The sequence below is a fragment of the Anser cygnoides genome, chromosome W (genome assembly GCF_040182565.1).
Source record: "Anser cygnoides isolate HZ-2024a breed goose chromosome W, Taihu_goose_T2T_genome, whole genome shotgun sequence".
Taxonomy (NCBI): domain Eukaryota; kingdom Metazoa; phylum Chordata; class Aves; order Anseriformes; family Anatidae; genus Anser; species Anser cygnoides.
This window is the reverse complement of record NC_089911.1, coordinates 9196751-9211022: the sequence shown is the minus strand read 5'-3', so window position 1 is coordinate 9211022 and position 14272 is coordinate 9196751. Positions and strand designations below refer to the sequence as shown.

The window sequence follows — 14272 nt, the reverse complement described above, 5'->3', positions numbered from 1 at the left end:
CTACACTATTCCTGATACAAGCCAGGATACCGTTGGCCTTCTTGGCCACCTGGGCACACTGCTGGCTCATGTTCAGGCGAGCATCGACCAGCACCCCAAGATCCTTTTCCTCTGCACAGCTTTCCAGCCACTCTGCCCGGAGCCTGTAGTGTTTCATAGGGTTGTTGTGGCCAAAGTGCAGGACCTGGCACTTAGCCTTGTTGAACTTCATCCCATTGGCCTCTGCCTAGCGATTCAACCTGTCGAGTTCCCTCTGCAGGGCAGTTGTGGTTTAACCCAGCTGGCAGCTATGCACCACACAGCCGTTCGCTTACCCTTGCCCCTCCCTCTCTTGGATGGGGGAGAGAATCAGAAAAAAAATGATAGCCTGTGGATTGAGATGAAGACAGCTTATTAGGAAAGAAAAGAAAGGAAAATAATAATAATGACAATAGTACTACTAATAATAATGTGTAGAAAACAACTGATGCACAATGCAATTGCTCACCACCTGCTGACCGATGCCCAGCCTATCCCCGAGCAGCCGGTTCCCCACACCGGCCAGTCCCCCCATATTTATTGTTCAGCATGACGTCAGATGGTATGGAATACCCCTTTGGCTAGTTTGGGTCAGCTGTCCTGGGTCTGTCCCCTCCCAACTCCTGCTGCACCCCTAGCCTGCCTGCTGGCAGGACAGAGCGAGAAGCTGAAAAGTCCTTGGCTTAGTGTAAGCACTGCTCTGCAGCAATTAAAACATCAGTGTGATATCAACCTTATTCTCATCCTAAATCCCAAACACAGCACCCTACCAGCTATTAGGAGGAAAATTAACTCTATCCTAGCCGAAACCAGGACAGGGACTTTATCTTCCCGGATGTATGCTGGAAATACAATACAGCCCAGAGGAAGCAGTCTAGGAGGTTCCTGGAGTGCATGGAAGATAGCTTCCTTACCCAGCTGGTTAGTGAGCCTACTGGAGGGGGTGCCCTGCTAGACCTACTGTTCATGAACAGAGAAGGACTGGTGGGAGATGTGGTGGTCGGGAGCTGTCTTGGGCAGTGACCACGAAATGGTAGAGGTCTCTATTCTTGGCAAAGTCAGGAGGGGGGTCAGTAAAACTGCGACCTTGGACTTCTGGAGGGCAGACTTCGATTGTTCAGGACACTGGTATGGGGGGTCCCTTTGGAGGCAGTCCTGAAGGGAAGAGGGGTCCAGGAAGGCTGGACGCTCCTCAAGAAGGAAGTCTTAAAGGCCCAGAGGCAGGCTGTCCCCATGTGCTGTAAGATGAGCTGGCGGGGAAGAAGACCTGCGTGGTTGAACAGGGAACTTCTGCTGAGTCTCCAGGTGTACAGGATCTGGCTGGGATGGAGTTAACTTTCCCTGCAGCGGCTCATACAGTGCTGTGCTCTTCACCTGTAGCTAGAACAGCATTGGTATCACACCAGTGTTGTGTCTACTGCTGAGCAATACTGGCACAGCATCAGGACTCCCTCTAACACCCCCAAGAGCCAGCAGGCTGGGGGTGGGCAAGAGGTGGGGAGGGAACATCACCAGGGCAGCTGACCTAAACCAACCAAAGGGATATTCCATACCATATGATGTCACACAGTTCTGGTTTAACCCGGCCGGCAGCTAAGCACCACTCAGCTATTCGCTCACCCTCCCCCTTCCCTCTGGGGGATGGGGGAGAGAATCAGGAAAAAAATGAAAGCTTGCGGGTTGAGATAATGACAGTGTATTAAGACAGAAAAGAAATGAAACTAATAATAATAATAATATTAGTACTACTACTACTACTGTGTACAAAACAAGTGATGCACAATGTGATTGCTCACCACTCAACAACCAATGCCCAGCCTATCCGTGAGCATCGGTTCCCCCCACCCCGGCCAGCCACCTCATATTATTGTTCAGCATGACGTCATATGCTATGTATTATCCCTTTGGCCAGTTTGGGTCAGCTGTCCTGGTTCTGTCCCCTTCCAACTCCTGCTGCACCCTCAGCCTGCCCACTGGCAGGACAGAGTGAGAAGCTGAAAAGTCCTTGGCTTAGTGTCAGCACTGCTCTGCAACAATGAAACATCAGTGTGTTATCAGCATTATTCTCACCCTAAATCCCAAACACAGCACCCTACCAGCTACTAGGAGGAAAATTAACTCTGTCCTAGCCAAAACCAGGACAATATCCACCCCTTAGTCCATACCATTTATGCAATACTCGGGTCCCACACTTTCCATTATAATATTATGATAATTAATCACCACTTTTCATATATGTATATAAAATGTCCACTGAGTTTGTGTAGTCCATGACTGACTTTGAGCTCCATCTGTCACAACAATCTTTCAGGGCAGATCAGATAGCGTGTGATGTTGGATCGTCGCATGCTGAAGCCTGTTCTGGCTACAACACACCGCTATGCTTGTCCAGTTCTAATAACATTCACTCGTTGTTATCTACATGACTGTTAGTGTGATACCATGTCCTGGTTCCAGTTAGGACAGAGTTAATTTTCCCTCATAGTAGCTGGTAGGGTGCTATGTTTTGGATTAGGGTGAGAAGAGCGCTGATAACATGCTGATGTTTTAATTGTTGCAGAGCAGTGTTTACACCAGGCCAAGGACTTTTCGGCTTCTCGCTCTGTCCTGCCAGCAAGCAGGCTGGGGGTGCAGCAGGAGCTGGGAGGGGACAGACCCAAGACAGCTGACCCCAAATGGCCAAAGGGGTATTCCATACCATCTGACGTCATGCTAAACAATATATAGGGGTGGCTGGCCGGGGTGGGGGGCCGGGCTGCTCGGGGATAGGCTGGGCATCGGTCAACGGGTGGTGAGCAATTGCATTGTGCATCACTTGTTTTCTTACACATTATTATTATTAATACTATTATCATTATCACTATTATTATTATTATTGTTATTATTATATTCCTGTCTTAATTAACTGTCTTTATCTCAACTCACCGGCTTCACTTTCCCGTTTCTCTCCCCCATCCCAGAGAGGGAGGGGGGAGGGTGAGCGAACGGCTGTGTGGTGTTTAGCTGCCAGCCGGGTTAAACCACAACATACCATTAATAGGACATATAGCCATCATAGTAGTGATGACATACAGTATTATATAGCAATTAACATCATACAATTCAAATCATATACTATTCTCTTCCCAAGTCAAATCCCCTTCAGGTACATAACCGATTTCCCTATTCTTCTGCATTACCCACCAAGCGCATCCAGGTACCTGAGCAAAAGCAATCCCAAAGTTTGCCTTTGCCTGAGGCAGGAGTAGCCTAGAGTGCCTTCCCCAGCACATTTTTTATGTGCACTACAGGGACTTTGTCCCCTTTTACAGCATATAACGGTTTTGATTGGGCAGGTCCAGCTCGACTGTCAGATCCCCTAGTGCTGACTAACCAGGTGGCTTTTGCCAAATGCGTATCCCAATGTTTGAATGTCCCAGCACCCATTGCCTTCAGTGTAGCCTTTAACAATCCATTGTATCGTTCAACTTTCCCGGAGGCTGGTGCATGCTAGGGGATATGATACACCCACTCAATACCATGCTCTTTGGCCCAAGTCTATAAGGTTGTTTCGGAAATGAGACCCATTGTCTGACTCAATTCTTTCTGGGGTGCCGTGTCGCCATAGGACTTGCTTTTCAAGGCCCAGGATAGTGTTCCGGGCGGTGGCATGGGGCACAGGATATGTTTCCAGCCATCCGGTGGTTGCTTCCACCATTGTAAGCACATGGAGCTTGCCGTTGCGGGTTTGAGGGAGTGTGATGTAATCAATCTGCCAGACCTCTCCATATTTACATTTCAGCCATCGTCCTCCATACCAAAGAGGCTTTAACTGCTTGGTTTGCTCGATTGCAGCACGTTTCACAATCATGAATAACCTGTGCAATAGTGTCCATGGTCAGGTCCACCCCTCGATCACGAGCCCATCTGTATGTTGCATCTCTACCTTGATGGCCTGAGGTGTCATGGGCCCATCGGGCTATAAATAACTCACCTTTATGTTGCCAGTCCAGATCCACCTGAGCCACTTCAGTCTTAGCAGCCTGATCCACCTGCTGGTTGTTTTGATGTTCTCCAATGGCTCGACTCTCAGGTATGCAAGCATCTACATGGCGTACCTTTACAACCAGGTTCTCTACCCGGGCAGCAATATCCTGCCACAATGCAGCAGCCCAAATGGGTTTGCCTCTGCGCTGCCAGTTGTTCTGCTTCCATTGCTGTAACCACCCCCACAGGGCATTTGCTACCATCCATGAATCAGTATAGAGATAGAGAACTGGCCACTTTTCTCATTCAGCAATATCTAAAGCCAGTTGGATGGCTTTCACTTCTGCAAACTGACTTGATTCACCTTCTCCCTCAGCAGCTTCTGCAACTCGTCGTGTAGGACTCCATACAGCAGCTTTCCACCTCCGATGCTTTCCCACAATACGACAGGACCCGTCAGTGAACAGGGCATATTGCTTCTTATTTTCTGGTGGCTTTTTATACAGTGCGTCTTCTTCAGCACGGGTCACCTCCTTCTCTGGTGATATCCCAAAATATTTGCCTTCTGGCAAGTGTGTGATCACTTCCAAGATTCCAGATAAGACTTGGAGCAACTTCAGTGAAGTCCAAAGTTGGTGGCTTTGAGTCAGGTGGCCACCACGTATCTTTGTGTTATAAATGAAGATACAACTTGTTATAAATGACTGAGTCCCAAATAGGATAACAATCAAAGTTTACAATTTATTAAACGAATAGAGGCAAGCAAACAGCGCTGGGTGCGCCGGGAGTCTCTGCTCCACCAGGACGCACACCTGTTATGTTAGGCAGCTGGTTTTTATACTCCTAGGCTAATACATATTCATTACTACTTCTAGAAGAGGCAGGGTTATTATAATTGGTTTCCCGAATCCGAAGTCCTCCCAGGGGCGCCTGCTTATCAGTCTCTGGTAGTCTCTCGGGGGCTGCTCGGATGGGAGGCTCATATTCTTCTTCCTTATCTGGTGGTCTCTTGGCCGGCTGTCAGAAGTTACTGCACGTCCATGCAGAGTCAGCAGTTTTTCTCTAAAGAAATCCGTTTGTTCTCTTATCACCTAAACCCAGGCCTCAATGTTAACCCTTCAAATCCCTTAGTGGCACGAATTGCTGGACCATTCCTTACAAACTCAATCTGAATTTAGTAATATTTATAAAAGGCAAGTAAACAGTGCTGGGTGCGCGGGGAGTCTACGCTCTACCAACACGCACACACAACCGTCGAACTTTCTAAATATATAGATCATTGCTTTTACGTATTCATAAGAAACCCGAGTACGCCTATGCATACGTACAATCAGAGTGTGGGAAAAACCTTCAATCATGGGGTTGGGCCCGCTTTCAGAGCTTGTGTTACCATTCAGCCCTTCGGGGTGATCCAGCTCCTGGAAAAACTAATCACAATTTTATTATGGGTTCAAAAGGTTCTCATGTTATTTTTCTCAGGACAACCTGATCTTAGCGCGGGAGAAGTCCGGTCGAGGCACTCTCACTCGGCGGTCAATACCCATAGGGGTTGCCTCCCTCGGTAGACCATACACACCGCAGTGGAGGGTCCTACCCTGGTCTTGCCTTCTCACTTTCCTCCCTTCAGCCTTGTCCTCTTTATCCAGTGCTCTTAATTCATGCAGAACCTCATTGCCAGAATATTAGTTCCTCTTTAGTCTCAGTTTCAGTTCCCCAGGAGTGGACTCAACCCTCCAGGCTTCGGTAGTTATTGGTCCTTTTATTCTGGATGCGTGGGTCCAACCCCTTTCTGCTGTTCTCACAGCTGTTTCAGTAGTAAGTAAAACAAGGTACGGTCCCTCCCATCGGGGGTTCAATGATTCTTCTCTCCAGGTTTTTATTAAGACCTTGTCTCCTGGTTGTATTTTATGAATAGCAAATCCTAAAGGTGGTGTCTGAGTCATCATCCCAATTTCTCTTAGCTCCTGTAATCTCCTTCCAATGGTAATTATGTATTTCTGGATACTATGATCCTCAACTATACTGTTCCCTAGGGGCATCCCTTGAGAATAAGGCATACCATATAACATTTCATATGATGATAATCCAGTCTCACTGTGTGGTTTAGTTCTTATGTTTAAAAGTGTCAATGGTAAGCATTTCGTCCAGGGCAGCGGTGTCTCGATCATTAACTTAGCCAATTGTTGTTTTATTGTTTGATTCATCCTTTCTACTTTCCCTGAGCTTTGTGGGTGCCACAGAGTGTGGTATTCCCACTGAATACCTTTCAAGGGGTACATCCTTCAAATCTTTGTGGCTGGCGTATGTTCGATTATTTCCACACAATTGTGTTCCAACGGTCCTTCTTCTGGAACAGTTCCTAGAAATACTGCTGGATATAACAGGTTAGTCGTTTTCAAGGTTATGTCATCTTGTTCAGTTAGTATTGCCTGATTGCCTGATCATCCGGCTGGGTGATAACCAGTGGCCCCCCCTTTTGTTCTAAAACAGTTGTTACCATATGTGGTCCAAAAACTTCAATATGTTTTCCCATTTGAAGGCAAATAATTTTCTACTATCTTTATCAAGAGGTATGCAAAAGATGGCATCCTTTAAATCTATCATGGTAAACCATCTATATTTCTCTCTCACAGATGTTAACAATGTGTAAGGATTAGCTACTACCAGGTGAATATCCTTTGTTATTTCATTTATTGCTCTAAGATCTTGTACAAATCTCTTGTACAAAAAACTCGCCATTCGTCTTCTTTACTGGAAAAACTGGAGTATTGTATTCCGATTTACATTCTTCCAGAATCTGATATTTGAGAAATTTGTCAATAATTTTCACCATTCCCGTGCCTAGTTTCTATCTTAAGTGGATATTGTTTGATTCAAACAGGTTTGGCTCCTTCCTTTAATTCCACCTTTACCGGTTGTGCCAGTTTCGACTTCCCTGGTACATCTGTTTCCCATACTGCTGGTATAACTGCATTTTCTACTTCTCTTGGAATATTAACTGTTGTGGTTTAACCCGGCTGGCAGCTAAACACCATACAGCCGTTCGCTCACCCTCCCCCCTCCCTCTCTGGGATGGGGGGAGAGAAATGGGAAAGTGAAGCCTGTGAGTTGAGATAAAGACAGTTTATTAAGACAGGGAAATAATAATAACAACAATAATAATAATAATAATAATAATAATAATAGTATTAATAATAATAATGTGTACGAAACAAGTGATGCACAATGCAATTGCTCACCACCCGTTGACCGATGCCCAGCCTATCCCCGAGCAGCCGGCCCCCCACCCCGGCTAGCCACCCCTATATATTGTTCAGCATGACGTCAGATGGTATGGAATACCCCTTTGGCCAGTTTGGGTCAGCTGTCCTGGGTCTGTCCCCTCCCAGCTCCTGCTGCACGCCTAGCCTGCTCGCTAGCAGGACAGAGCGAGAAGCTGAAAAGTCCTTGGCTTGGTGTAAGCACTGCTCTGCAACAATTAAAACATCAGCATGTTATCAGCGCTTTTCTCATCCTAATCCAAAACATAGCACCCTACCAGCTACTAGGAGGAAAGTTAACTCTGTCTTAACTGAAACCAGGACAAGGGGAAGTTTGCAGCCCTTGCTGACTTTCCAGCTGCTGTGGCTAAGCTGCTAATAGTTCCTGGAAAACCTCATTTAAAACCATCTGTGCATGTTACAGGACTGTGTAGTCTCAGCTATATCTGTGGTGTAGATAAGTCCATAAAAATACAGGGCCATATGCTCAGCTGGTGACAGTTACTCTAGTCCCTGATCCGCACCAGCTCAGTGAGACCAAGGTGAGTAACAGGGAGTCCTCCTGTCAGGGAGAAGGGGCAGGACCCATTGCTATTGCCAGTTTTTTTTCATTGCCTTGAATTTCTGGAGTTTCTGGCCCCTAGGACTGTTGTTTGAAAAAGCGGATCCTTTGCCCGGTGTGCAATAATCCAATTCTCACACACTCAGGAGAGCTATTGCTTTTATTTAGGCCTGGGTGCTTGTTGGATTTTCAACAAATGAAGCACACCTAATGCCAGTTTCTTGATTATATTTATCGTCGTACTTCTTGGCTCCTTTTCAGGACCTTCTGTGCATGCCTTCCTTTCTTTGGGGGTCCTTGGTGGTCTTTGGTGGTCTTTTCTGATGAAGTACCCTAACCCTTTTTAATCCATATATGGTCACATGTCACTTAAGGACAACTTAAGGCTACTTTCTCTTGCCAACTTTCTGTTGTTTCTTACAGAAGGAGTATTTTGTCCCTGATCAAAGGGAGCCTAGGTTAAATGATAAACATTTTTTTGGGTCCTGTACTACATAAATGATACTTGATTATAGGGATGTTTATTTAAACATAGACAATACCTCTTCTTTTCCAAGGGAGAGTTTGTTCCATTACAGGACAACATGATATCATATTTCTGAAGACATGAGCCAGTTCAGCTGCTGTGGCCAGTGTGTGATGCTCTTGGTTACCAGAGAGCTACTGAATGGTGGGACATATAGCTAGCTCATGGAAAGTGCTGGTTTAAACCATGCTGGATGGCTGGTTTAATTTAAATTTTCTTTTATTTTTTCCTCTCTGTGCTTGCAGGTCGGAAAATTCTTCACCATAGAAGTAATGTCTTAGAAACTGTAGTCCTGATCAATCCCTCAGATGAAGCAGTTAGTACTGAGGTAAGTCAGTCAGAAATATTTTATTGCATGGACCATAGTGTTACCGTAAAAGTCAATCAAAGAAACTCTCTAAGACTCAATTTGGAGTTTTAGAAAGCAGGCATTCTTTAATTGCGGCGCCGGACACACAGGGGATCGCTCCACCTACTGTGCGTGCTGAATTGTTCAAGCTACAGGGGTTATATACAATCAGAATACACATATTCATTAGATTTCCAAGAAAGAATCAACATATTCATACCATTTCACGGGACTCATTAAAATATGTAAATGTACCTGATGCATGCGCATTTGTTTCTACTGGTGGTCTTTCTGGGTCTTCTGGTGGTCATCGATAGTCAATTTAGGCATGCATACTAAGATCAGTCATTTACATATCCAAGGACCTATGCATACCATGAGTTCCTCACCTATTCTTTTTCAGACACATCCTCCAGGCCTGGGTTATCTTGACCTCCTCCCCCATCCTGGGATAGAGTTCTGTATGGTCTTATAGATAAGGCTGACTAATTAGTGGGTAAGGTGACGCTAGAGATACAAAGTTTCTAGACTTCCTTCTATCTAACTAAACATAGTAAAGGTTTGGCTCATCTGTTCATAAAATATTTCAGATCTGGTTCTATTACTCTGCCAGGGAGAAAACCATATGTCCTTCTGACTCAGTATCAACAGGAGCTGCATTAACTGTAAAATCAATTCGCCACTGTTTCCCAGGAACATTTCCCTTCTCTATTGTTCCCATTTGGAGTTTGATTCCTGTCTGTGAGTTATTTTTAAGACATATGACACATTGTTTCGATACCTGTCTGACAATGGTATACAAATTAGGTCCTATCCATTTTCTACTTAAAATCTGATTATTTCAGCTCCCCAGCACGTTTTATTATGTTCTTCAAATACCATCTGATATAACAGTTTGGAGGATATCACGATTCTCCCATCATTTATTTGCACTAAACCTGTAGGTAACATTTTCCATTTACATCTTCAATTAATTGCTTATCGATCTTAGAATATTCTACTTCATTTTCTAAGGCTTTTGTTAATGCCTGGTTTTCTGTTCCTGGTACTAGTACCAAAATTTGACTCTCAGATGCCCGTTCTGCTGCCCCTTTGGCATCTGCGTCAGCCAATCTATTTCCTCTTTCAATATCAGTATCCCCTGTTTGATGTCCTTTACAGCACATAATGGCAACTTTAGGAGGCAGGTATACCACTTGGAGTAACTTCAGCATCTCTTCTGCATGTTTAATTGAGGAAGATAAAAGTCCTCTCTCCTTCCAAATTGCCCCGTGTGCATGCACCACACCAAAGGCATATTTTGAGTCTGTCCAAATGTTAATTCTTTTCCCTTTTGCTAGCTCAAGAGCTCTTATCAAGGCGATGATTTCCACCGTTTGGGCTGATGTTTGTTACTGCATATCCTGTGAGGTGAACTCCCTAGCGGACAAAGCTGCTGCCATCTATATACCAATCCTCTGCATCTTCTAGGGGTGCATCCTTTAAATCTGGTCGGCTGGAGTATACTGTGTCCATGGTCTTGATGCAATCATGAATGGGTAATCTGGAAACTCTGTTACTGAGGAAAGAGGCTGGGTTCACAGTATTAGTGCCAAAAAAATTTAGTTAACTAATAGTCCATTCTACACATTCTTTTTCTTCTTCAGTAGCTATCAACAGGTCACTTATGTGTTGCAACAGTGTCCCCTTTTCCTGAAGGGGTTTTCCAAGCTTCAAGATCACAGGCTAGTTGGTTCCTGAATATGGTGGGGCTATTCTTGAATCCCTGAGGTAACACTGTCCAAGTAAGCTGAGTTTTTCATCCTCTATTGGGATTTTCCTTTTCAAAGGCAAAGAGTTTCTGGCTTTCAGTCACCACGGGCAGGCAGGAAAAGGCATCTCTTAAATCTAGTACCGTGAACCAAACTTGACTGTTTTCTAATTTTGTCAAAAGGTTATATGGGTTGGCTACTATAGGATATAAATCTTTTGTGATTCCATTGATGGCCCTTAAATCCTGGACTATAATATAGGTTCCATCTGCCTTTCTAACTGGGCCTATATGGAGTGTTATATTCTGACTCACATTCTACTAATAGTCCATATTTAAGAAAGTTACTGATTATTCCTTCCATTTCCCTTCTGTCTTCCACCTTTAGTGGGTATTGCTTTTGGCATACCCTGGGAGCATTTTCCTTTAAATCTTTTTTTTTTTTTTTTTTTTTTTTTTTCAGGTACTGCATTCTTTGCTCTCTCAGGTATTCTTGTAGCCCAAACTCCTGGATACACTTGGTTCATAATTACATCCATCCAGGGAGTCCTGTCTGGAGCTTCCTCCGGACTTGCCAGGGATAAACTTCAGAGTTTAATATGTTACTTTTATTTCCATTTTCCCTTGTTCAAAATAAATTTTTGCATACAATTTTTTCCAGCAAGTCCCTTCCTAATAAGGGCCTTGGTGAATTGGGTAAGTATAAAAACTGATGTATTCCAATCATTTTTCCCAATTTAAATTTCAAGGATTGCAAAAAGAACACCTTTTCCTGACAGCCAGTTGCTTCTATTACATTTACAGACTCAGCACTTTTCCAGAATCAATTTTTGGATTAACACAGAGAAAGAAGCTCCCCTATCCAACAAAAAAAATCCATGCCTCTCTCTTTGTTCCCTAGCTTTATTTAAACCAGTGGATCTGCTAGTGTAGATGCCCCAGGTCCCTGTCATTCCTGCTCTGACTGTTGCAAGTTTATCCTGCAACAACCTAAGGCAATCCCTTTCTTTTTCTTTTTTTTTCTTTTTTTTCTTTTTTTTCCAGCCTCCTTCCTTCTTGCAGTACGCACACTGGTTCTGTCCTAATGTTTCTCTAAACCCTTCTAAAGTCCTTTCTTTACCTTTTTCAGTTCCCCCTTTGCCGCCCTCCTTCTCTCTTTCTGCTGTAGTGCAGTCGCTGTTTGCCATGGCTATCATCTTAGATAACTTCTGTCTTTCGCATCTTCCCTATTCCTAAATACTTTCCACGCTGCATTCAATAACCCTTCTGGGTCTCCCAAATCTTGTCTCTCCAATTTCTATAATTTCTTTCCGATATCAGGGGCCTATTGCCCTAGAAAGAGGCTAGCCAATTGCCTCTGTTTGTCTTCCGAAGCCTGGTCCAAATTGGTATATATATATGTAGATATATTTTTTTTCATTGCATTTCAAAGTTGGTCCAAAAATTCCGTAGAGTTTTCTTTTGGACCTTGTTGGATACTATACAGGTTTGAATGATTTTTAGCTTTCGGAACTGGTTCTCAATTCCCAATTGAATCAGATTTTGATATTTACATAACCGTTCAAAATTTCCAGGGTGATTAGGGTCTCGGTGGGGGTCGGTCAGGGGAACACAATTGTCTACAGTTCCCTGAGCAGTCCCATTGGCAATTGGAGCTCGCACATGAACTCAGTCTGTTTTAAGAATTAGCTGATTTTCTGTTTCCATCATCTCCGCCAACATTAGATCAATGTCTCCCCAGTCTGGATCCTGATTTTTTTTTCTTCTCTCTATTAAGTCCACCATTGGTTACAATACTTAATTAAGGTCTTATGATTAACATTTCCTCCAGATGGCCCATTAACGTCCTCCCAATGGGCCAAGATACAACCCAGAGGGGTCTTTTTATCAATAGTACTCGAAATTCTTCCCATTATGATGTCTTTTCTCAATCTCTTACACTTCGTCTGTCTCCAGCCATATTCCTCGCGGAATAGTGGAACCACGGATCGGGACTCCGCACTCACTTCACAGCGATGCTGCGTCTCACTCACACAGCACAATCACACAAAGAAGCCCCTTATACCTTTCACTCAAGCAACACAAAACAGCAATCACTACTACAAATAGTATCACTTATTACAACAAATCTCCCAGTATAAATTGTGATCCATTAAGAGTTTTCCGTTATTCAATGTCAAGAACACATTCAGAGTCAAAGTACCAGAACAAATCCAAAACTAAAACAAAATACTGACTAAATCACATGGACACCCAGTGACTAGTAGTATGTGTGCGAAACACTCCGTAGCCAATAACTTAGGCTCAGGCGAGGATCTCAGTGAAGTAGTAATTTATTTGGGATTGCAATGGCGGGCGTTCCACAAGCAGGAGCGCACCTACTAGTCACACAGTATGGTTTATATACTTCATTTCCTCGATGAACAGGACCCTCCCCTGTTTCCCCATTGAGTGAGTAATCCAGGTTCACAACCTATCCGATGCTTCACAGACAATACATGGCCTTCAGTTGCCGGCCTGTTAAATTTCAAATTTTTTTTGACTTTTTTACTGTTTGAAGTGGTAATGTTTCTTCACTTATCTGACTGGACTTGACACCGTGATCTTCACCTAATTGTTCTAAGGGGTCTGGTTGTCTGCATTTTACAAGGTCACCTGCTAAGTTTTCTTATCACTGCAAGCATATCTCAATACCACATTCCTTCCCTTTAAACAACGTAACTCTGTGCAAAAACAACATTTTTGTTTCCACAATTCCCCCCTTTTCTTCTTTATAAATTGTTGATTTTTGCAAAACTTTTCTCGAAGGTATAATTTGGTAGATATCTTCCTCTTCTTCACTTTCTCTGCTTTCCATCTCCTCTAATATCATCATCTTATCTGAGTAAGGTGGTGGCTCCATGGTCATTTGTTTCAACAGTGCAGTTTCAATTAACCACTGTACTAGTCCTCTTACACAGGGGATAGTGCAACAACGAATGGCTGTCAAAACTCCTGCTACTACAATCAAGGATGTAAATATGGACATTACCATCCCTTTCCATTTACCCAACCAAGATTCCAACCATCCAGTCATGGAAGTGTCTGTTCCTAAGTTTTCTGCCAATTCACTGGCAAGGGTGGTAAGCCCTTGCAATGCTCTAGTTACTGTGCCATCCGGGGCAGTACTGTTGGGTATAAAAGTGCAACGATGATTGCCCAGCATCACGCACTCAACTCCTTTCTCTGAGAGCATCATATCTAATGATATTCTGTTTTCCCAAGCCATTTTGCTGGTGGCATCTAGTTGTTCAGCGATTCCTCTTATCGCATCCCTTGTATAATTTATGAATCTCTGCTGATTATAATAAATATAAGTAATCCAATCCACATTCTTATTGATTGTTACCCACCAGAACAGTGACTCAAACCCTGCAGCAATTTGATTCCTGGCTTCCTGTTCATCGGGAACTCCTCTAGGCACCCCAATAGAATCTATGTATACTCTATCATCGAATGATATTCCTAAGCCTCTTTTACTTCTTCTGGGTATTTGTGATGTTTCTCTTTCAAATGCCAGGGTGAAGGGTATAGCTAATTGAACAAGTGCACAAGTGCCTCCCCAGTTAGATGGTAGGGTGGACGGTAAGATCTTCCCTCCACAGTACCACCAGAGATCTGCCCTGGGGAATCTCAAGTCTTGAGCAGTTTCCCATCAAGTCCTCGGTAGCATTCAAGGTCCTCGTGCGCAAGACAAATCCTCCCAGATACCGGGTAGCACTCACACCCTGCCGTGAGAGGCAAGCTATATGGTTACCTATAGCTGTAGAGAATGCAGGGGGAACCCTGATATTGCTATCAC

At 44.0% G+C, this 14272-nt stretch overlaps 1 protein-coding gene across 1 annotated transcript in view; it reads left to right on the top strand.

Annotated features, from left to right (window-relative positions):
* LOC125181591 (microtubule-associated protein 1B-like) overlaps nt 1-14272 on the top strand; it is a 66309-nt gene that overhangs the window by 14045 nt on the left and 37992 nt on the right. The window contains exon 3 of the mRNA XM_066987367.1: nt 8578-8660. Within this exon, the coding sequence (XP_066843468.1) occupies nt 8578-8660 (83 nt within the window). The remainder of the gene's footprint in view (nt 1-8577; nt 8661-14272) is intronic.